Genomic DNA, 24049 nt, shown 5'->3' with positions numbered 1-24049 from the left:
CATCTCATGGATTGAGTGTTGAAACACCTTGCTACAGCTCACTCTGCTCCCACTTAACGCTGCTATGTACTGTGGCTGCCTGCTTCTCCCTCCACCTACTGTACATCCCCTGGGAACACTGGTTTTCTTGCAGAGTCACTGGCTGCCAATCACCTGCTGCGCATCCAGCTTACTCCCTACTGCTTCAAGCTCCAGAACTATTTTCCATACTTCTCCTTTTACCCCAATATTGATATGGCCCAGCATGCGTGGTACCACTGCAAATGCCCTACTGGAAAAGTGGAGGCAGTTAAGGAATGAAAAGTTGGAAGTTTTCTGGATTTTGGCAGATAAATATATGTTGTGTCTGAGATTCCCTGTTGGCATTAGTTACCTTTTTTTTTTTCTATTTTCCAAAACTTAAGCACATACTCTCATGCAGCACCTAGGTTGTTGTTTGTTTTGTTTTTTGTTTTGCTTTGCTTTTTGTCCACAAGGCTTCCAAACTGAAATCTGCAAAGCCACAAAGGCTTCAATGTGTGCCTAACTTTATGTGCCAATAAAGCAGAAAAAATGAGGCATCTCAAACACATGTACAAATCTCTGCAGGATTTGGGTTTCATTTCTAATACTTCTGCTGGTATCAGAGGATGATGTACAAAGGAGTAAGATTTAAAAAAAGAGGTAGAAAGAATTAGAATAAATGCAAAAAAGACATAGGGGTGATTACTAATTGCATATTTAAGTATGCTGCAGGTAGGTAGGTCGCTGAACAGATCAGCTCTCAACATTTAGCAGGAGTAACAGCTGCAAAAAGACTGCTGTGTTTGTATGGTTTTTGCCATTCACTATCTCTGTTCCTTTAGTGTGGGATCACTGTTCATCTTAGAGGCATCTTAAAAGCCAGACATTTGAAGATAACCTAGACTGGGGATTTCCTCAATTCATTTCACACGCACCTGGTCTCGGTGTACATAGCTGGCTTAGATACTGCCAGCAGTACAGTCCCAGCAGGACAGAAGGTAGCTTGGTTTACCTTAGAGGCAAACTATTGAAAAACACTGAGTTTGTACACTCAAGACTGATCTGGATAGTTTTTTTGTGAACATGTGATCTGTGGCTTGTTTCACAGAGTGAAAAATTAATGCTAGAATATTGTTACCATACCAATAAAAGTTTTATATTCAAATTATCCCAGTGAGATATGCAAAGTTGCAAAAATTGTATGCCCTACTTTTAGCAAGTTAAGCACAGAGCTATGAATAAAATTATGGTTTGAGTTTTAAATTCCCGAGACAACAGAAACTGGCTAAAAATCTAGGCTCTAATTTATGTGTCAAAAGTGCCATGAGAAACTGATGCATTTTACTGTTTTATAAAAAAATCAAGCCAAATGCTTACAGATTTGGTTTAGACCATAGTACCAGAAAGTCCTTTTGATAAATTATATGGTAAAATAAAATCAATGTGCCGGAACTGGTTGTTGGCATAAAACAGCCTTGTGTTCGCTTCTCAGTACAAAGGTGGCTGTTTCCATCCTATTTCAGTCTCTTTCTAGGGAGGTGGGAAGTCTTCTGCACAAGGTGAGTGTGTAATGACATCTGTTGTTGCTGGAATTGCTAGTGAGAGGCAATTGCAGGCAGAAATCCTGCTAGCTACCTAGGAGCAGTGTAGTGAAAGGGGTTTTTTTTGTTTTTTTTTTTGCTGATGGAAGTGTAATTTTTTTGTAAGATGATGAATGCTTGCTCAGCTTGCTGGAAAAAAACCCTCCAAATTGCAATAACCAGTGAAATAAGAATATCTGGCTATTCATAATCTGACCAACATCAGAAGTCATTTTTCTCTGCGCCAGTATCTTCTCTGCAGTGGTTGTACTCTGGCAGGAGAATCAGTAAGTCAGAATAAGTAGAATGAAACCGTGGCCAGTTAGCTAACCAACAAAGCCCTAAATTCACCTTTGCCTCATGAGCCTCAGGGTATATGTCTGCGCTGCTACCCAATCAGCCAGGTGGTGACTAGCCCGTGTCATGTTCATCATTTCCTCTCTGATGGATTTTTTCCTTTAACAGGCTAATGGAGTAGATATTTGAGGCAGTATTTATTTCAGAAAGATACTCCTTACAATATTCTTCTTTGCTTTGAAAGTTAACAAAAGTCTGAGCTTTTATCAGCCCGTGAGTTCACACTGTGCCTATAGTCCTATTGTCTTGCACAGAGGATATATTCTCTGTCAGAGCCTACACGTGTGCCTTGCATTTGCAGCAGCAGGATATACTTGCTTATGTCAGAGTGTGCAAGAAACTAAATGATGAGCTAATAATCCTGACTGTTTTCCAAAAGTATTGTGTCAGGCCTACAAGATATCTTTAAGCTATGTAAGTGTCTTGCTTTTCTTTCTAGTGCTCTTAGCATATGAAGAGGTTTTTTTGAGACCTGACACTTGGGATCACAGCCACAACAAATAATTTAGTTTCAGATCCAGAAACCTAACCCAAACTGTGTCTATTAAGAAGAAACACAAACACAGTGTTAGTGTGCACAAGTTAAACTGTACAAAACTGGTTTTCTGTCTTAATTAACCTTCACATGACGTGTTATTCAGGTACTGTTTTCCTAGCTGGATTTTCAGCCTCACTGAACTTAAACATCTTGCTCCCATTAAGTCAATATCAGCTATTTTATGATGCAGAGCTGGCTTTTCCAGTTATGAAGATAATGTTTGCTAAATTTCATCTTTTGATGGGTTTATTTTAAATTACTTACCCTGTCATGTTCCTACAGATTAGAAACCCTTTGTCTGTGATTTCTTCTGTTCTTTTTTAAGGGCAATAGAGTGGTGAAGTTTCACTTGTTAGTAAAAACTTTGACTTTGTGTTTTGCACTTCTCTGAATAGCTGCAGATATTTACAGAGAAGAGCTGGTGCACATAAGAATATGAAAGGGCATTATGGTATTGCAGGCAGGATAAGCTACATTGCATCTAACACAAGATAAGAATGCACTTGGGTGGCTGTAGACAAGCTGATTTTCTGTTGGTTTCCATTACGATAGTCTTGCATGAATGAAAGAGCATCAATGTGAAGGTTTAATAGAACATAAAAAAACAAAACTTTTAATGCATATTGGCTTCCTGTTATACCTCCCATAGACAAGATCTAAAGGTCTGGAGTTAATACTTTTGGCAGAACCCTAACTCAGCAGTTTGAAGCTCTCAGTGAGAAGTAAGCTGGCGTTAGACTATAGTCATGTAGAGCAAGGTAGGCTCTGCTGTAGCCAGCTGTGGGCAGGTCTTATTCTGCTGTGAAGCAGATTAAGCCTCGAGTGGTTGAACAACCTCACACATGTAGATTAGTGTGTGCACATCAGTTGCCACTGCAGAATAGCAGCACCACATGTGTGCGCACCTTCACTGAGGCTAACGTTACTCATGACTTTTTCCAGGGCTCTTATAAACCTACATGCAGGAAGCAATGGTGGGAAGAGAATGAGCATCATTTTGTGGTGGAGCAGCAGAGAGCGAAGGAAGGGTGGTTTGACACCTTAATCTCTCGATGGCAGATAAAGTGAAATGATACAAAGAGTGTGGTTTGGAAATCAGCAGCTGCAAAGATGCTAAGACCAAAGGAGGAGGAAGCTGAAGCACTGGTGTGGTTTCAGGACCTCTAGTTATTATTTAGGTTATTTCTACTGCGGTCAATGCTAATAATAATTTAAAAAAAAAAAAAAAAAAAAAGTACTTACAAAATGTGTGTGCGCACCTGTGTATTTGCAAGGTTTGGAATTGCCAATATGGTTGAACAGACAGAGGCAAATGTGGCTGTGCTGTTTTGTGTCTCTGAAGAGAGCGTTGCTCTTTTCAGATGTTTAGGGCAGATCTGTGGGTCTGAATTCTTGTGAGTCAGGGTCCCAAATCTCAGCACAGCCCAGAAGAGCCAGCCTAGGGTACGCTGGGTTTTAAGGCGTAAAGACCCAGTGGAGCAGGCTGGGTGACTGTACAGGGAGAATTATACAAGTAAGGTTCTGGGGTTTGTAGTTAGCACAGGATTTGTGTGAAAGTAATACTGTATGTAGCTAAGGATTGTAAGATTTAACATTCTTTAAACTGTCTGTTGTCTTAAGTCCCTTTATTGGGGAACCTTGCAAAGTACCTTTGGGAGCCTTTGACTATAGCCTCAGCTAGCATGCTTTATTTTCTTTTTGATGCATCACATGAGAGTCGTCTACATAAAGGTGAGATACCCTGGAGAGCTGCAGCTCAGCAAGCCCTATGCTTATATAATGATACAGCCCAATTCCAGCATACCAGTGAGCTGTTGTTCAATACACTTTGTAATCTTATTGACAGAATTCTCTGTTGTCGTAACACCCCCAGCATGTGTTTGGCTGCATGTGGACTCAGCTATGGTATGGCAGTTTGCCTTAGAAGGAAGACATCTTCTCATGGAAGGAATATCTTTGGGACAGAACTTAACATTTTTTTTCAGCATAAATTGCTTTCTGTTTAAGCACAGAGTTTTTCCTTCTGTAAACTGTCATCCTCCAGTGTGTAAGACAAACTGGCTGAAATTAATGCATATTGGGAATGACATAAGTTGTTCCTAGCGGCACAAAAGTGTTATGACTATGTGTATTTCATACTATATCACTTCATGTGTAGAGTATATATAGTGCATGTTGCATTACTTTACACCATGGATCGTCTTCACATGCCTGAAGTAATTTTGACCTTGTGTCATCTTTTGGTTTTGATACCGACACACAGGAGCAAATATAATTGTTATTGATTCAGCTCAAGGCTTATTCTAACAGCTGTGTTGGCTGCACAGACCTCTTCACAAGTTCTGGATATTCTTACCTGGGGGGGAGGAGAAGCACATCTTGTTCCTACTTAACAAGGGTTGCTAAAAATGCCAGGACCTACAAGCAATGTGACCTCAAATGCAGAAGGATGCACCTTCAAGGACCTTCTCCATTTAGTTTTGGGCTCCTCTGAGAGACCACAGAAGTGGAAAAATGAGTAATGTTCCGTTTTGTTTGTGTGCTCAACCACAGGGCACAGGTTCTCTTTGGCCAGAGATGCTACTGTGCAAGCTCTGTTTATTGAATTGGGAATTAATTTCCTCAAAACCAGAATGTCAGTGTCCTTTCCAGGGCAGATGCTCTCATTGCTTTGTCCAGGGGCAGTTACAGGTGATTTTGATTCCACTCTCTCTGTGCAACTGCAAATAACGGAGACTTCCCAAGTTAAGACTTCAGGACTCTGACAATAATTCTCTTTCTAGTTCAAAAAAACATTGCAAAATGCAGTTTTAAGACACAAACTGGTCAGGCTAGCAATCTAAACTGTACTAGGGCAAATTTTAGACCCCAGTTTTTAAATTATAGAGGCTGTTTTCTTTGATTTGCACCAAAATGAAGTACCTAGACTGTGCTGTGAAAAGAGAGGCTGCTTCTGTCAAGATGCTTTCACAAACACCGTCAGGCACTATTTAGCCTTGTTGAAAAATATTCAGAGTGGCACTTGCATAGTTTTCAAAGGCTCCTGAGCAATCAGAGTTGTCAGGAATCACAATTTCTGAGCATTTCTGTGTTGTGGGCTTTTTTTTGTTTATTTTCTGGAAATAGCTAATTAAGCAGAGAAGTAGTGAGTATCGACGAGTATTTTTATTAACAGGACTCTTTTGCCCTTTTAAACATCACTGAAAGCCAAGCATTATATACCCTCAGACCTATTCAATGTCTGTTTGGGTAAAGAAGCCTGCCTGGTTTGGGGCAGTTTTCTGACCAAAGACAACATTATTCATAGTGCTCTACAGCTTGTGTGGAGGCTGCTGGTTAGTGTGAAGACCTAGGAAGGAAACCCTTTTGGAAACTTTCTGCCAATAAGCCCATTGGTTTTAGCCAATCACCAGTATGGTGACATTCTCTCCATGAAAATATTGCCCTGTTAGGTGTATGCATTAGTAAATCTGCAGCCATGTAGAATAAATTCAGGAAATGCTGACTGATAGCTACTGAAAAGCTCTCGGTAACCTCTTAAACACTCAGGACATAACTTTTTCTTCTTTAATGAGTAAGATAGTTTCATTTAAACTGGAATGATCACACTTACAAAGGCCATTTTACTGGCTTTCCCAGGTCTCGAAACTCCACAGTTGACCAACATATTAAATATTTATGATACATTGTGTTTGGTTTGTTTCTGGTTGGTTTGGGATTGTGGTTTGAGGTTTTTTTTGTTGGTTGGTTGGTTGGTTTGTTGTTGGTTTGCTTTTTTTTTGTTTGCTTGCTTGTTTGTTTGTTGGAATTTTTTGTTGGCCTTGTTTTTTTTCCCCCAAATTGAAGCTGTATGCTTTGCCAGGGCTTCTCTGTTATCAAATATTTACAATGTTTTTGCATGTGCCTCACATGTTATATATGCAAAAAATAGGAAAGCACTGCCCTTGTACTTGATGTTTAGATTTAGTTACTCAGATGTATCGATTACTACTACCTTCGCTCTGGGACATAATTTCATAGAAATCCATAAAATTCTGTATGTAACATTTAGATCTGATTGTACATGAAACAGTAAGGAAAGGTAATTAAGAAGAAGTAACTAGCATTTAATAATGGCTACCTAATCATAGCATATTTTTGATGAACCTCCATAAATTTCTTGTAGTCATAGTTGTTGTAAGATTCCCCATGGTGTAAAACCACTCTGCTCTAAAACTACCACAGTGTTAAAATTGACATTCTGGTAGTAGAACAACAAAATGTTTTTCTCACCCCATATTTTTTTTTTTTTAAGACCTTAGCTAATGTTTCCTTCTTCAAATGGGATTAAAAATCTGTAATTTTTAGGATTTTTGCATTCATAATCAGATACTTTGTATTGAGAGATGAAATATTTTAAAAAGTAATTTAAATGAATGTATTTCACTTTGTCTGCTTTAATGTTTAGTATTGTCATACATTATAAGAGTAACGTCATTCCAAAAAGTCTAAGGCTTGCTTGCCAACAGTGTAAAAGTTACTGAGGAAAGGGGGAAGATAGACATATAAATACATTCATAGAGCAAGGTTACGTAATCCTCTCTATTCTGTATATGTGTGCATATGTATCCTTTGAAATTTTTTTCTCTGTATCATTTCCTATCCTAGTCTATAGATGAGCAGCAAGCTGGTTTGCAGGGTTGACAGCACGGAGATCTAAAGCTGCTGGAGATTCCACGCAGTTATTTAACTGTACCCATATATCTGTGAACAAGTCACCATGAGTTTGGATTTAAATCTATATGTAAAGATGATCCCGATTACTGGGATAATACATTACAATGTTCAGGTATTTATACTATGGAATCTACTCTTTCTCTGCATTGAATTTCTTATTCTCTCGTTGTACAGGTTTTAGGAAGCAAGCCAGAACTTCCTGAGTGTGATGATCAGGATGATGAACTGGCCGATATTACAAACAGGAGAAGTGCTAAACTATACATGGTAAGTAATTTATTTATTTTTAGTTCAGTACACTGAACAGTATTCATGCGTGTATTTCCCTCATAAATGGAGTCCCGGCTTCAGTTACAGAACTGCAGTTGTGTTATTTGATTTGCAGCCAATGGATAAGTTTCTCATAGCATGTTGATCAAGACAGCTGAGGTAAATTGAGGGAAAAATGAATTACAAAAAAACAGAAGGATGTTTACTCAGGAAACAAGTTAACCATGGCCTATGAACCACTCAGTTTAGGTCAAGGAAGAATTAAGTGATTTTAAATCAAACTATATTTCCTGTCTTCTTGATTGTAACAGTGAGAGTTTTAGTGAACATACATAATTTCATTATCATTAGCAGAGTTAGAGAGATGCACAGTTATGTTGTGTTTTATACATAAATCCAAGGAATTTGAATGAAAACGTCCTTTCTTTTGCAATGCCCTTTTCCTCCTTCCTCACCTGCAATGGCTTGACACTGACTAGGACAGTGCCACTGCCAGAAAATTTACCCATAACCTAAATAGAATAAATATTTACTCCATTTAAATCAGTAGGAGTTTTATCATTACATTCAGTGAGGTTATGATTTTTCCTCATGTCATGCTAGTCATACTGCTCTTCCTAGACTAGGCCTGGAATTATTCTTTGCACTAACAATACAGTATCTTACCTGGATACAAGGCTAAAAAACTATTTGTTTTTCCTTTTTCTGAAAAAAAAACAAAACTATTTCCAGGCCTATATTTTCTCTTTATTTTTTTTTTGCCCATAGCTCCCCTCTCTTTCATATTCTCCTACATAAGAAGTGAGAAAGTATTTGGAAAAGGGAGATTTTTTAATGAAATCTAGAAAAGAATTTATCTTTTCCCCTCCTAATAAAAAAAATGTTTTTGTTCTGAGGGCTGCAAGGAGAATGTTGTTTTTTTTTCACAAGCTCTCATTAGCGCTGCAATCTGAACTTTTGTTTTTAGCACTTTGTGCTCTGGCTCATGTAACGAGGTTGCGATGTGTGACAGAAAAGCCTTTCACTGGCTTCCCATGCACTTCCTTCCCTTCCCCATAGTCACTTAACAAGAAGACTTTGGTCAACAAGTGGAAACACTCTGACATCACTACGTGCTACTGGGTCCCTGTGTGTGTGACCTTTTAGGTGCTATCTACAGTAGCTTTGAAGCTGCTCTGAAGTGGGAGAGAGGATGAGTCACTTCCTCCACAGCGCCTGCATCCCACAGCCCGCAGCAGGATGGATCCACCTCTCTCCTTGCCTGTTAGGTGATCCTTCCCGCGCCCTGCGTGTGGCTGGGGTTTACAAGAAGCCTATATGAGGTGATCATTGTTACAAAGACATTTTCAGTCCTTGTTATATATGTGCTGTGTTTAGTTCCCATTAATCATTCTAGTCTTACCAAAATTTTGGGATGCATTTGTCTTTAAAGCAAGATTTTAGGAAAAGAGACCAAAAAAAAAAAAAAAGGCCTGCATATATGATCAGGACCATTGCTGTAAGACGACACTAGAGAAGAGAAAAGTGCTTGTAGGGGATTTTGGAATCCTAGGAACTCTCAGAAAATTGTGTGGATATCTAGTAAATTCCTCTAAGTACATGGGTCCTGCTGTTAGCTCAGTTTAAATGGACTGCATTATAAGTGTGTCAAAATCAGGAGACAGATCTATGGTGAGCCGTCACAGTAGGTATAATAGTTGATTTTTATTTGTTGTATGCAGTGTTAATTTCTATCTTGTGTTTCCATAGTATGCAATATAAAATATAATGGTGTATTTTAAATTAATGTTTTATTGTGAAAGGAAATACAGACTGCTAGAAAATTGGAAGCCACAATAGTAATAACTTCTTTTCAGTAGTAATAATTGACTTTTTTCAGCCAGAGTGAATTTTAAGTGGTTGTAAAGATGTACATGAACTTACAGTGGTGGCAGAGAATACAAAGCATATTCTGCAACAGGTTTTATGTCACGGTTTCCAATTTAAGAACTGTAGGCTATTAATGTAGGTATTTCACTTGTTAATATCAGTGTGGGACTATTTCATTATCCTTTCAAATGCTCTTGTTTGGCATGTACATGTAGAATCAGAATGGTCTGGGTTGGAAAGGGACCTTACCTTTGGCTTCAGTGTGGGTTGTCTGGTAGCAGAAGATGACACATAGGGACTGCAGCAGTTCAGCTGAGCATAAAAGGTAGGCTGACGAAAGTAGTGACTTTTAACTGTGAGGTGTTCACTAAATGAGCAATTGAGTTTGAAGTAGAAAAGAAAAAGATTTACTTTAGGAAGTGGAGACAGGGAGCCAACAAACTCACTAAAATTAACACTACATCTCCCTCTATTGGATGTAAAATAGAATGCAATTTAAAAAGTTCATTAGCCTACCTTACTTTCTAGCAGCACGTAAATATTATACAGCCATTTATATAGGAATGGCAACTGATTTTTATAGTAATTTTGACAGCAGAAATTAATTTGGTTTAAAAGCTAGAGTTGTTCTAAATTGGAAATTTTTGCTTTCTTAGGTGTCAGATGCAAGTGGATCCATGAAAGTGTCCATGGTCACAGAGGAAAACCCCTTCTCCATGGCTATGCTTTTATCTGAGGAGTGCTTCATTTTGGACAACGGTGCTGCAAGGAAGATCTTTGTGTGGAAAGGTAAGAGATCACCCACAAATGCAGAAGCTACACAGACATATCTAAGGAGTTGACACAACAAACTTGGGACATTAGAAAGTATTCAATAGTGGCTGGACAGAGTATCCTGCACACAGTTCTTGGTGTGGTCAATGTACAAGGATTGCTCATGTGAGTAATGGCCTTAAGACTTAGTCCTGTCTGTGGATCCTGGCTATTTTCCAGACATCTGTAAGCCTGGGTGCTTAAATGCTTATCTAATTGCAATTATAGAGCAAACATAAAAAACCCTACAGGTCTTGTTTATTGCCATCAAATCTCTGTCTTCTGGAACAAAATCTGGACACTGAAGGTTTGATGATGGGTAGATACTACATTTCCATACATTACCCCACAGAGGTACGAAATGGGAAGGTGAGTGTCCCAAGCATTAACTGAAAACATAAGCTTGCAAATACTTTGATGTTTCTTTTTTTTTCCAGTGAATATTTCTCTGTACTATTGTCAACGCTTGTAGGAGTGCCTGCAATTGCTTTGACTGAACATTTCCTATGAGACTAGTACTACTGGGGAATTAGGCCTGGACACCTTGTAGCTGGATTGTTGTGGTGCTGCCATGGCATCCAGTGCTGAGGATCTCCCCTTTTTTTTGTCTGAGGCAGTGTATTAATTATTATGTGACATTTGCATTCCATTTTACCCTCTGCAATAGCAATTAATTAATCACTGCAGTTATAATATTGCTGAAGCCAGTCCAGGAACTGTAGTAAGCACTTTGTTTGGAAACTTCATTAGCAGGTAGGGAAACATCCTTTCAAAGAGAGCATTTGGGGAGCACTGTGCAGATAGCCAACAGGATCAGGCATAAAATAAATAAAATACAGTTTAGGCCCTCTGACTGTGGCCCTGTGTGCTTCTCTGGGAATCCTCACTTTTCTGCTGTAGGTAACAATAATGTGTGGAAAAAAAACACATTAGTCTGTCTCACCCTCCACTGGGAGGCTGTAGTTATCATCTCTGCTGGAAACCTGAAGACCACTAAGCTGAGGAGTATGAATTACTTTGCTAATAGTCTCATTCAAGCTTGAATACAATGAATAGCTTATCAGAGCATCTTATTAGACAAGAGATCTTTGGCATACAGTCATTGACAGCCCGATGGAACACAGATCTGATACACAATGTCATCCCACAGAGACTTTCAGACATCTAACACTGAGCAAGGCCGAACAAGGAGCTGTGGATGGGGAAGGGTGGTGGTTAACTGCACAGCACTGCCAGATGAAATGGCAATTTCCTTTACTTGGTCTATGGTGCTGCCTAAAATAGTGAAGGTAGTTCTGGACAGCAGCTTTATTTAACACATTGCAGCCCAGCAAGGGAGGATTCAGAGAAAAGACCCAGGATATTCTTGTACCTTGAACCATGCAGATGTTATGAACAGCATTTTTTTGTTAGAGACACACACACTAAGCAAAAAATGTCTGGGTCATGTGTGTTCCCCATGTCATCCCCACCTCCCTCCACCCACCCTGCACATTCTTCTTTGTGTTAACTGTTTTCAGAGCTGTTGCGGTACTGTGTTAGCCAATCAGTTTTGTGTCAGACTTCTTCTTTCTGTTACACACAGCATTTCTGTTTGTTCAAGACTGAGGCAAGAGCAATGTTGAAGAGAGCCTGGCTCAAGGACGTCTTGGTTTTGCAGGATCTGAGAGCTTATTGCTCTTTCTCACGTATTGTTATCCTTCTGTTTTAACCAGGTAAAGATGCTAACCCACAGGAGAGAAAGGCTGCCATGAAGAATGCTGAACAATTCATACAGCAGATGAATTATCCTGCCAACACACAGGTGTGATCTATTTATGAGATGTACCAGGAAAGCATGACCTCTGTTAAAGACTTTGTTTTTTAAATCAGAAAAAATAATATTTTTAAGATTTTAAGACAGTTAGAACAGTATTTCACTAACAGATAATTCAGAAAGGTTTATGTTCTCTGTTGGGTAACTGTTCCAGGTTTTTTTTCCTTCAGTTTCTTGTGACTTCCTTCATTTCAGATTCAAGTCCTTCCTGAAGGAGGTGAAACACCAATTTTCAAACAATTTTTCAAAGACTGGAAGGACAAAGATCAAAGTGATGGCTTTGGAAAAGTCTGTGTCACAGAGAGAGTGGCTAAAATTGAGCAGATTGAATTTGATGCTACGAAGTTACATGAGTCTCCACAAATGGCTGCCCAGCATAACATGGTAGATGATGGTTCAGGGAAAGTAGAGGTAATTTTTGTGTTGTATTAAATTGTATCACACTTACCTAATATATTCCATTACTTGGAACAGGTTTAGCTGCTACTCTGTGTTTTGCCATTTCAGCTGCTGTGTAGAGTAACACTACATTAGTGGCAGCGATAAGAAGAGATACTTTGAAGTAGAAAGCAAATCTCTTTGTTAGCTGCGTGCTGGGTCATGGCTTTTTGGTACTTATGAAAGATGTTGTACCACTCATCAGTAGAAGTCAAACAGCAGAAATATTTCCCTTTCTACAAAATACCTTTTAAAGATATACTTTAAATATGATCCTTAGCCTAAAGAAAAACTTAGATCTCACGTAAGTTTGAAATCTGGAATGTGAAAACTTGCCCTTGGAGTCAGAAATTAATTCCATGTCTTTATGTATGTATCCAGTCTGCTTTCTAGAAGAACCTTCTTTGTCCCTAGTGTCTCTAGTCTTTCAGGTAACCTGGGTTTAGACAGAAAAAGATGATTGTACAGTCTTTCTACATCTATCCATATCCCTCTGCAGGAATATCTTTGGACTACACAGGACTGGTTTGGCATTGTACCAGTACAGCCTGTTGAATTCAGGTCTGCATGTTGAGATTCTGGCAGAAAAGGAAAGGATAAATACTTACATCAGCATATTTTCTAGGTTTCTAATCTCATAAGTGGCATGGTGCATAGACTTGAGCCAAAACAGCTTAGATCCAAAGCATTTTTTGCTGTATAATTTTAGCAGTATGTTTGTGGAGCGTAGTTGTTAACTGAACCAGGCTCTAGTGAATCAACCAGGAAGAAATCTGTTATCTGACTACAGTGTGCTTCTCCCAGGTGAAATGATTCTATGATGAATCATCATATGCCATTTATGTTATATTATCATCATAAGATGTTAAGAAAGAGAGTTCAACATAGCACTATAAGTTAAGTATGTGGCATTAAAGCATCAAGACAAATAAATATGTACTGCAATGGCTTGTTGATGGACTTTATTCATCCAGTGGGTACAGGGTGTAGCTATCTACATCATGAAGAATCCTTCCTGGTTTTATTCTGTAACACTTGGGACCAGAAATAAAGATCACTCAAGGGATGGCACAATAAATTTGCTTTTTGAAGAGTCTCAGGATGTAGTTCAGCATTCTGCAATGATTTCTCTGTTCCCCAGATCTGGCGTGTGGAAAGCAGTGGCAGAGTTCCTGTGGGACCTGAGACATATGGACAGTTCTACGGTGGTGACTGCTACATTATCCTCTACACTTACCCTAAAGGGCAGATCATCTACACATGGTATGTTTGGTTGGCTTTGCACAGACCTCCAGCATGTGGATATTATTTTGTGCTAATTTTATGTCTCTGTGAGTAGAACCATTTATAAATGCAAGGTTGTTTACTGTGCATTTGTCATTCAATATAAGCTCTAAATTATTTTGAAACTAGACTTAACCATTGTCTTTTTCCTCATTTTCCTCAGGCAAGGAGCCAATGCTACACAAGATGAACTGACTGCATCTGCATTTCTGACTGTTCAGCTGGATCGGTCGTTGAACGGTCAGGCTGTGCAGGTTAGTGTCTTTTGGATAAAATTCAACAGAACATGCAAGGTATGTAAATTTCAATGAAAACTGGAAGGAGGAGGTAGTGTTTGAAGGCTGAGAATGTCAACTGCTCATGGTCTGTATCATGCCTAGCATTTTGGGTTCCTTTTAAAGTCACTGGAGATTTCCCACTTCAATCATCCATTCTGAATGTAGATGTCTGAAAGAACACAGACATGACACAACCTAAATCTGCCTTTACTTCCCTTCAACTTTCCCTGTCTAAAAATCAGATTTTAGTCCTGCCTAGCCTTACAGACTCTGTACATGGTCTGTGGAGACTGAATAATAAGGTCCTCCCAGGGAAACTCTCTCTGAAGCAGGTATCTGACAGGGCAATAGTCCTGTGTGAGCTCTGCTGTCTCCTTTTGATTACGTAGGAAGCTGTGATGTTTAGCCCAGACAAGATGTCTGACTTTAGAGGGCCAGAACTATGATACATGAAAGCCACATGAGAACCAGAACAAGAGAGCCTGCCAGAACTATGTCACTGGTATCCCTGCCTTAGTGAGGAGTCTAACTTGGGTTTTCCTATCTTGAAGTGCTTGCAGCTCTGTGAAAACAGGATACACATCCACACTTGCAGAAACAGGGTGTGCAAGGCAAGGTGCAGGACACTGGCAGCTAAAAGGTGTGAGGAAATAAGCTAGTCCTAGCATGGCTAGGAGGGTGTGTGCTCTCCTTTCATCATTAGTGAGGAGCGAGGGGTAGGTGGAGATGTGAGAGGTCTCCCCTTTTCACAGAAAGGCTAAAGCTGGAAGATGACTAGGGAAAGGCAGAGATATTCTAGGCAGCAGGAGATAATTCTGTGCTTCACATTTCCTAATTATCAAAGTAAAGGGCTTCCCCACACACCAAGGTACAGTTAAGTTAGATGGCAGACCATACTTTTAGTTATTAATCAATTATGATTGAAATTATATTAAGGAAGAAATAACACATTTCTGGGTAATTACTCTTTGAAATATTCCTAACACACATTCTATATTTGGACAGAGTTCATCACAATATTGTGCTGCCTCATACCTAAGGCAAATAATAACACTAAAGTAATAAGAATACTACTACTAACAGCAGCAGTAACAATGTGCTTAAAAAGCTGTTTTATTAAAGCTGAAGGAGATCCCTCTCACTGCCGTGGACATGATACTTAAAAGTACTTTAGCCTGCAATGAATTTAGGAATATATATATGTATTTATATATGTGTGTATATATGCGCCTGTTCATTTGTATGCATGTAGATATATTGCCTGTGCTTAAGGAAAGGTTTAAATGTGCTGGTGTATGGTCACTAGATGGCACTACAGTACAAATTACTTTTTGAAAGCCGTTTCCCTGTTTTGTTTTGCAGGAATGTTTCCCTCAGCAGTTGGGTTGTTTGTTTTTTTCTGTGTGGGTTATTTTGGGAGATTTTTTGTTGTTTTGTTTGGGGGGGTTGTTTGTTTTTTTTTCGAAGGGGAGGGTGTTTTTTGGGTAATTTTGGGAGGGGTGTAGGAGGGTTACAATTGTAAAATCCTGCTGCAGTTGGCACCTACAATACAGGTGTCCTAGGGTATCCTTATCAGGCAACAGTACCAGGCTATCCAGCAGGTGCTGTTACAATGGAAGAACAAACGGTTGTATAGAAATAACTTTCATCATACATTCACCTACCAATAGTAATGCTTCATAGCACTTTTTCTGAGAGTGCAGTAATATCTTGTGCATCTGTAATGGAAGTTCATTTTTGTCATTTGTGTTGTCCTCTGCAAGACAGATTTACATTCATATTTTTCATCCTCTTGCAGGTAAAATACAAATAGAAAGAATGAGCAGGATGAATAACTATTCTTTTCTGCTTAAATACAGGGCACCTAAACTTCCAAGATAGTTTTTTTTTTCAGGGGAATTAAGTCACTCTATAAAACTCTATGAAATGACAGTTCTTCTGAAAAACGAGGAATTTTCTTATTACAGTAGATAGCAGCCGTTTTAATTGGCTAAACATGTTAGAAGTTTGAATCTTGTCTTTTTGTCAGCATGATTGACAAAAAATCTCACAAATGCTCCAACCTTAATGTCTCTGGAACTATATTTTTAGATCGTTTCAGCTTTCCACTTCTCATTTTTGCTAACATACTTAGCATTACTAGCTAACATCCCCAATGCTCTTCAACAGAGACCAGAAATAACTACCTGTGTACTTTTGTTTCTTGTATTGTATTTCTTTACCTATGTACAGATCCGAGTCAGCCAAGGCAAAGAGCCTGCACATTTACTGAGCTTGTTCAAAAACAAACCACTTATTGTCTACAAGGATGGAACATCCAAGACAGAAGGTCAGAAACCTGCTCCACCCACACAACTCTTCCAAATACGCCGGAACCTGGCAGCCATTACTAGGATTGCAGAGGTAAGGTCACCTGCTAAATAAAGCAAGGATTCCCCATGGGAAATGGTATAGGTGCCACGAGCCTTTTTGACTAATCTTGTTGGGTAGTCACATCTGGTAGGAATGCAGAGTCTCAAATCAAATCCACTGCTCTGTGTGACCAACCCATCTAGTAAATAGAAGAGAACATGCTGTAACTGGCTGCAACCAATCTACATCTTTCATGTAAGAAAACATGTAGTGAACAGTCAGATGACAAAGAATAGACAAAAAATCCACAACACTTGTGAGACAGTCTTTCCTGTTTTATGAGATAGTCTTTTCTACTGCAAAACAGTCCCACATTTTGCCCTTCAGGTCAGTTCCCTGGCTCAAGTTCTTCTCTAATTTGTATCAGTGTAAATCTAAGGAAAATTTGAGGTGAAAAAGCATAAGTGATTAACATCTTATATAAACCTGCAAAACAGTGATCATGTTATTTGAAAATGAGAGAGATAAAACAGTTTCTTTTTTGATTTAGGTTGATGTTGATGCAACGTCACTAAACTCTAATGATGTCTTTGTTCTGAAACTGCCAAACAACACTGGCTATACCTGGGTAGGAAAAGGAGCAAACAAAGAAGAGGAACAAGGAGCCCAATACATTGCTGTTGTTCTTAAATGCCAAACTGCTAAGATTAGTGAAGGCCAGGAACCAGGTTAGTATGGAGCCATGTGGTTGCTAATAGTCAACTGAGAAAACACACCACCGCGTGGAAATTCAGCCTAGATGGGTTTTGTGATCAGAAGTATGTGCTCACTCTCTCCCTTTGAAAATCCAACCTTTCATTTTACCATCGAGACCTATCCAGGATTGGCTGATGCACAAGCAGTGCAATGCCCTGGAAGTCTGTAGGACAGTAGCAGGAGCTGCAGAGGAATGTGGTCCTTCCTTCATCCTGAGTGCCTAGGAGGAAGAATGACATAGTGCCTTGCTCTTTTTAGGTCTGGAAATGGTATCTTTATTGTTATTCTGTCAAACTTCAGGAAGAGCTCTAAGAAAATTCACCCATCTTTGAGACAGCAAAAGAGATATTGTTTGGGGATTTTTGAAACAGTACCTAACAAGCTAGAACACCAAATGTTAAATCTGCTGCTGAATAAATTATACATTGTGTATTTCAGAGGAATTCTGGAAAGCACTTGGAGGTAAAAAAAAATACCAGACTTCATCACAACTCTTGACAAAAGCTGAAGATCATCCCCCTCGCCTGTATGGCTGTTCTAATAAGACTGGCAGATTTATTGTGAGTATATGAGGGAAACTCCTCTCTGTTTAATTACATATTTTCTGGTATATTTTGTCTTTGGAATCAGGAGACATTAAATTAATTCGGAGACCTGGCTTAGTTAGCTATGCTTGGCAAGAGCTACGGAGCTGAAGTTTGGTGCTTTCAATCAATTCAAATGCAAAGGACAGACAGAATTAATACGGCAGACGTTGTATGCTCCAGCCTGGGACTGGAGGTTTGTGGATGTGAAAAGCTAAGGCGTTTGCCCAGGCAAAAGCAATTGCCAGGCTGTTACTATGTCCCTGAGAAAGTGCAGGTCAGTGCCTTGCCCCTTACCTGTTTGATAGTGGTGCTGAGGAAAAAAAATATCCCTTGCCAAAAATTCTTAGCAGCCTGAAATTTTCCATATAGATTTAAGATGTAATTATGCCTCTAAGGGATTGGACTGTGCTCAAGGAGGTAGGAAGACTTATTTCCTTAGCAGAAGTACCCAGAGCTGTACACTGGGTATTAAGCCTGTGACTCAGGATTAATTACTTACTGTATTCTTGGAGGGCAGTGCTGTGTCACAGTTTGGCAATGATGCACTAAAATTTTTAGGTAGGGGACATAGTTGGCTACCATCTCTGCTGTCTTCTTAAGGCACAGCCCATTCATTTGGAGAGGCATAAAACAAATAGGATCCTTTAAGAAGGGCTTTAAATTCTTACGAGAGTAGTAAAGCGTGTTCTTCTTGCAAGCTTCTAAAACTGCTGCGAATATATGGTAGCAGGAACCAACCTCTCTATAATAATCTGCTGGGAGCTATGCACTTATTTGTTTGGGTTTTTTTAAATTCCCTCCAAATTCTGTGAGAACCTCTCTTTCCTGTAGCATTTCTGTAGTAACAGAATCGCCACTGTTAGAGCTCACTGGAAGAGGTAGGTCATCAGATCGCTCTGATCATCTGGCCACTGTAACACAGGGCGGGGAGAAGGAATGCATTTAGCACTATCTGTTTACCACCTCTGTAGGATTCCTGTATGACCAACATAGCCAGACCTTTAGATGTAGTATCTTTCCTTCTCATACAGAACAGCATTAAACTGCTTGTCTGTCTGCCTGTACATCCTTGGAAGAAGCAAGCAGTCTGTTTTTCCTTTGGGGACTAATCCTTGATGGCTTAGTCAGCTGTAATGTCCTATTGTCAAGTGAGACAGCAAGCTTCCTTGGGTGTGTATTCATCACTAAGCTCACACTCTGCAAATCAAAGCTGTTTCTTTTCCTTATTAATAATGTAAGCTGCATTAATATATCAGCTGATTTATTTAATTTGCTTGGTACAAGGAAATTTCTATGGAAATTTTCCTGTCCCCTTTTTCTGGCAGACCTCATTCCCAACTTAATGGTAGTCACAATTATAATGTAAACCTCTGTCTCTCCAGAGGATATTCTATCAATGCTGACAAACTGAGAGCTGATTTTATAGGACATGAAATTATGTGATTTGTTTCAGCAAATCAGTTGAGAGCGTGACCCTTTAGGAGCAAAGAGAGTTGCACACCAGCTTCTGGACTTGGCCTTTTAAAAATATCTTCAGTCTGTACAAAATCAGAATATCTTGATAAATCATTAAAAAAAAAAACAAAAACAAAAAACAAAAACACCTCACCCTAAACCATAATATTATTTTTAGATTGAGGAGGTCCCAGGAGAATTCACTCAGGATGATTTGGCTGAAGATGATGTCATGTTGCTGGATGCGTGGGAGCAGGTAAGCTGTGTACTTGACCACTGCTTCTTGTAACAAGGATAATTTATTCTTAACCACTTAGGTCATAAGATGAGAGGAGAAATTGTCTCTGTGTAAATGGAAGAAGTTTTGGTTTCTTTACATTTATTTTTTTACCTATATGATATACTACTGTGAACATACACGACTGAATTTCTAAATTGCAGTGTGAGACCATGTCAGGTACTTCCCATTAAAACCAGTGGAGACTGTAAGAGTAGAAGCCTCATCAGTGTTCTGAAAGTCTTTATCACTAAAATTTATTCATTTTAAAAAAAAGTTATTGTATAAGAGCTATTCAGAAGCCACAAAATCCATGTAGCAGCAGCACCTACAAAAACATCTCTATAAAGAATGGGAGAAACACTAGACCCTTACACAGATTTCTTCAGAAGAACTGGTTGAGGGTGACAGAAACATTATCTGTCATTTTCCCAGGTTCCCTGAAAACTGAAAATGTTGAGAGCTTTCTGGATGACAGGCAAATTTACTGCAGGTGCAAAGGACACATCTCTTTCTCACAATATATTCTCCCTACCCTTCCTGTCCCCTTGGAGGGAAAGGGGGAGGAGGCCACAGATCCCACACTTTGTCTTCTTCCGCCTAGCCCTCAATTTAAAAACAGGCTGAGATTTTTGGAAATGAGAAGGAACATCCATGTGGGAAGGAGTGATGGGGGAAAGTGGGTGGAAGAGCTGGATGGAAAGAAGTTGGGACATACTGATTCAGGTAAGAAGAAAAGTCTGGGATGTGTAGCTGTTTTCCAAACGGATCCTTGACAGAAGAAGAATAACTGTGGACACTGCAGATTTGGGCTCTGGTTGTTGGGTTATTCAGTGGGTTATCTAGCAGTTACCCTGGGTACAAGTGCTGATGCACAGAGGGAGCTTGAAACAGAGACAGCTGCTGTTCAGTATTTTTACCTACACCTAAAGACCCATTTCTTTGACAAATTGTAAAAGTTATCCATGGAAAAGGTAATTAGAGTTCCTTTCATCAGAGTGCATAAAGGTCTGGCCTTCCAGTGTTAAGAAAGGGGTGAGCTATCAGAGGATAGAACTACAGATTCTGACAAGGGGGAAAAAAATCATCAATAGTTTGTGAGAGCTGTGTATCTCTGCAGTCTTTTCACAGTGTACATTCTTTCTCTTAGTGAAATCAACTGTTATGTACTTTACCTGCTGTACACAACATCCTTACAACAACATGGGAGCTGTATCTTTCTCTCCTTTGCAGGTTTTCATCTGGATTGGGAAGGATGCTAATGAAACTGAGCGACAGGAATCCATTAAGTCTGGTAAATAAATCAATTTGGCAGAATTCTGAGTGAAATAGCATCAGTATTACTTAAAGAGGTGAAAAAGATAGTGTAGAAGAAATATAGTTTACAGTGTTTAAAAGGGATACTGAGCTTAGTAGGATTTAAAGATGGAGAATATTATTTTTCTCCTTTAAATATTCTTTAAAACCCATTGTATCTTTCTTATCTGTAAGTTTATGAGGGTAAAATTATTCCAAATAGCATTACTAGGCTGGAGAGCTTTTTAATACGCATGTAGAGGAGAACTCCATGAAAAGAAACTGCTTTGAAATGAGAAAGAATTTCAAAGGCGATACCTCCTGAGCTTTACTAATATGTATGCGTGTGTGTGTATATATATATATATATAAAAATATATATAATCAAAGGAATGCCAACAAGTCCGAGTCTTTGGGGAGACTGCCACCCTTCACTGAGTTACCTCTGGAGGAGGAAATTCCAGTTGCAAAACAAATCAAGACAACTCATGTGGAGTGCACCTCCTTGCACCTCCTTGAAAAATCATATATGAGAATGGCTGAGCCATTTTGACAAAGTTTGTGCTCCAGGCACTCAGAAGTGTTTCCCTGGTGCAGGTGTGGTTACCTAGCTGTTCTTCCAACGTCACACTGCAATGTCAAGGGAAACTATACTGGCTGTTACATAGGAAAAATGGGAATGAAGCTTGTGCATCTACACAGCACCAGCAAATTTTTTCTCTTGTTCAAGAGCTGAAGCCCAGCTGCATAGCAACAATCCCTGTTTTGACCTCATGGCAGCAATTACCTGATCATTTCATTGCCTTTGAAATAATTTAACTGAGTATTGTGTTATAGTAGCCCTGGGTTCTTTCAATAGGGCTTTTAATATATTTTTTTTATACCAACGGAATGAACTAATATATTACATGTTCTGTTTCATCTCTGGTTTTAGCCAAACGCTACATTGAAACAGATCCTTCTGGCAGAGACAAGGGGACTCCTATTGTAATTGTGAAGCAGGGGCACGAACCCCCTACATTCACAGGCTGGTTCCTGGCTTGGGACTCCAACAAATGGAAGAACTGATCAACCCAAAGAAGATGCAGCTTCAAGCCAAAGCATGATCAGAGCCCAGCTCCTTTCTAGTATTTTTAAGCATAAGCTTATGCAACAATATGATGCATCTGTTTTTACACTTTCCCAAGCTTTGATATATTTCTGTGAATAAAATAGAAATTCTTAGCCTGGAAAGGATAAATGATGATTGGAAAATACTCAAATGGGATGAGTGGGGCTTTTCATGTAGTGAATATGGAAAGGTTTTTTTTGTTTAATCTATTGATTCTTCAAACAGAAGCTGGGGATCTATTTATTTTAATGTACTAAAGTGGGTCAAATTCTACCTTCACTTAAAATTTTAAACTAATGCCACAGAAATGCCCTTAGATTAAGGTCAGCATAATATTATGCAGAATTTGTCCTGATAAAGGACTAATTCGTTATCTGTTGCAACAGTGAGACTGGACATGATTTACTTGCTAAGCCAAAATATTGCCACACTTGCTCACATAAAATTTCAGGTGATGCCTGATCCAGACTGGGAGCTGTGTCTTGCAAATAAAGGATAAGGGTATTTTTGGAAATCTGCGTTTAACATGTTTGTTTGTCTTGTTAGTACTTATATTTAGATCTTCAGACTGAAGGGCTTTGAGCCACTGTCTAGCTCAATGTAATGAATTTCTTTAGATTTATCTCTGTGAGCCACCTTCAGTCCCACCAGTTTTTTTTTAACCAAAGCTCTTAAACACATCCTAGTGCATCCTAGTACACTAGTGCTCTTAAGGGGAAGCTTCAAAAATATGTACTCAGCCTTAACCAGCTGGCACTCATGCCATATTGTGTCACAGTTGCCTTTCTCAACAGTACTCAGTTCTTTTCCAGCATGCAGACTGCTCACCTTGTCAGGTGCAGGATGTGCTTCTGATAATTTTCTATGCAGGTCTTAGTCAAGTATGAAGTACTTCAAGTGCAGGGAAACCGCTTGCTTCAGTAGCTTTCCATATCCTGGGAATCTGAAGTGTGAGTACTATAGAATATGACCTTCTCTTTTCTCTCAGACAGTTATTTGGGCTTTTTTTTTTATTCCAGGGAACCTCAGAGTACATTTTCAAAGTGATTTTTATTTGCAATTTAGCCAGAAAATTCTACATAAAGGCAGTGGAAAAAACTCTGCTTCAAATTTTTAGCACTGCTTTATCACTTTTCCTATAATGCTCTTTTTAAACAACAGTTTGTACAGTAAATTATGTCAATGTGGCTTTTTAATGAAGGCATTTCAATGGTTTTATTATTCTTATAAGATGGGTAGGAAAGTTAAAATTCAGACTTTTTTGTATTTTTTTTAACAAGATTGTAATTTTGAACCTTGGTAATGCAAGGGAGTGAATTTAGTCTAATCAGTATCAATGACAAAAGAATTGTGAAACTAAGAGATTAATTGTAGGAATTTATTAGCTTTAAACATTTGTTTAAACCTCTGCTTTATATCTGGGCTGTATCTGAATGTAATTTCATTTAAAATAAAATTACAAAAAACAATATTCTATGTGCCAAGCTGATCATCCCCCTCTGACATTTTGCTGTTGCTCGGTGTTTCCACTGATGTCTAGCAAAACTTCCTAAAAAAACCAGTAGGTACCTTCCTTTTTAGACTGAGAACTCAATGAGAATTTATTTGCTTTTGATTTAGAGCCCTTTTACCCAAAGGAGGATTAACTCTTCCCAATAACTTCAGTGTTACAAACCTAAGTGAAAGAACTGGGTGTTTATTACCATGTGATTTCATCTTTTAAGAAAAACTACCACTGTTATCAAACTCTCTGGCTTTGTAACTTCCTGCTTGCAAAAATGATTATCAGTAGAAACTACTGTTTTATAAAATAGGAGGAAATAAGGTGCATGTTTGTTTTTAAAAGATAGATTTTACTTGTGAGAGTAAATCAGGAGATGTCTTCCTCCTGCTGGAAGGAGCACAAAGACCTTTTGAGTTCCTCAGCTACTGCATTTCATGCAGCCACTGAGCAGCTTCTGATTATCTCATGGTTGTCTTTGACATGTGCATATGATTCTTCTCATTTTTTAAAAAAATAACAGTTACAGTAGGTTCTTAACCAAGGATTAGACAAGATTTGCCCTCCTTGTACGGAAACACCTTCCGGAACACTGAACTGGCCCTGTCTGCCAGCATACTCTGTGGCACTGTGAAAGCCTCTTTTCAGTTCCCTCACACAAAACAGAGGCGCTTTTGTGGCCTCCTGGCCCGGTCATTTGGGTTTACAGTACATTGTCGTAGCACATCGATGGCTGATGAGCATTGAGAGCT

At 39.0% G+C, this 24049-nt stretch overlaps 1 protein-coding gene across 1 annotated transcript in view; it reads left to right on the top strand.

Moving 5' to 3' along the window:
* Nucleotides 1-22144, top strand: part of SCIN (scinderin) — a 44668-nt gene extending 22524 nt beyond the window's left edge. The window contains 12 exon segments of the mRNA XM_008936814.1: nucleotides 7369-7461; nucleotides 9990-10122; nucleotides 11862-11950; nucleotides 12158-12373; nucleotides 13542-13663; nucleotides 13848-13938; nucleotides 16195-16365; nucleotides 16865-17042; nucleotides 17509-17630; nucleotides 19291-19368; nucleotides 20623-20683; nucleotides 21620-22144. Coding sequence (XP_008935062.1) covers nucleotides 7369-7461; nucleotides 9990-10122; nucleotides 11862-11950; nucleotides 12158-12373; nucleotides 13542-13663; nucleotides 13848-13938; nucleotides 16195-16365; nucleotides 16865-17042; nucleotides 17509-17630; nucleotides 19291-19368; nucleotides 20623-20683; nucleotides 21620-21753 — 1488 coding nt within the window. The 3' untranslated portion in view covers nucleotides 21754-22144.
* Nucleotides 22145-24049: the final 1905 nt, after the last annotated feature.

Source organism: Merops nubicus, unplaced genomic scaffold (genome assembly GCF_000691845.1).
Source record: "Merops nubicus isolate BGI_N331 unplaced genomic scaffold, ASM69184v1 scaffold10600, whole genome shotgun sequence".
NCBI classification, from domain to species: Eukaryota; Metazoa; Chordata; class Aves; order Coraciiformes; family Meropidae; genus Merops; species Merops nubicus.
The sequence above is the reverse complement of the archived record's forward strand: the minus strand, read 5'-3'. Positions and strand labels throughout refer to the sequence as shown.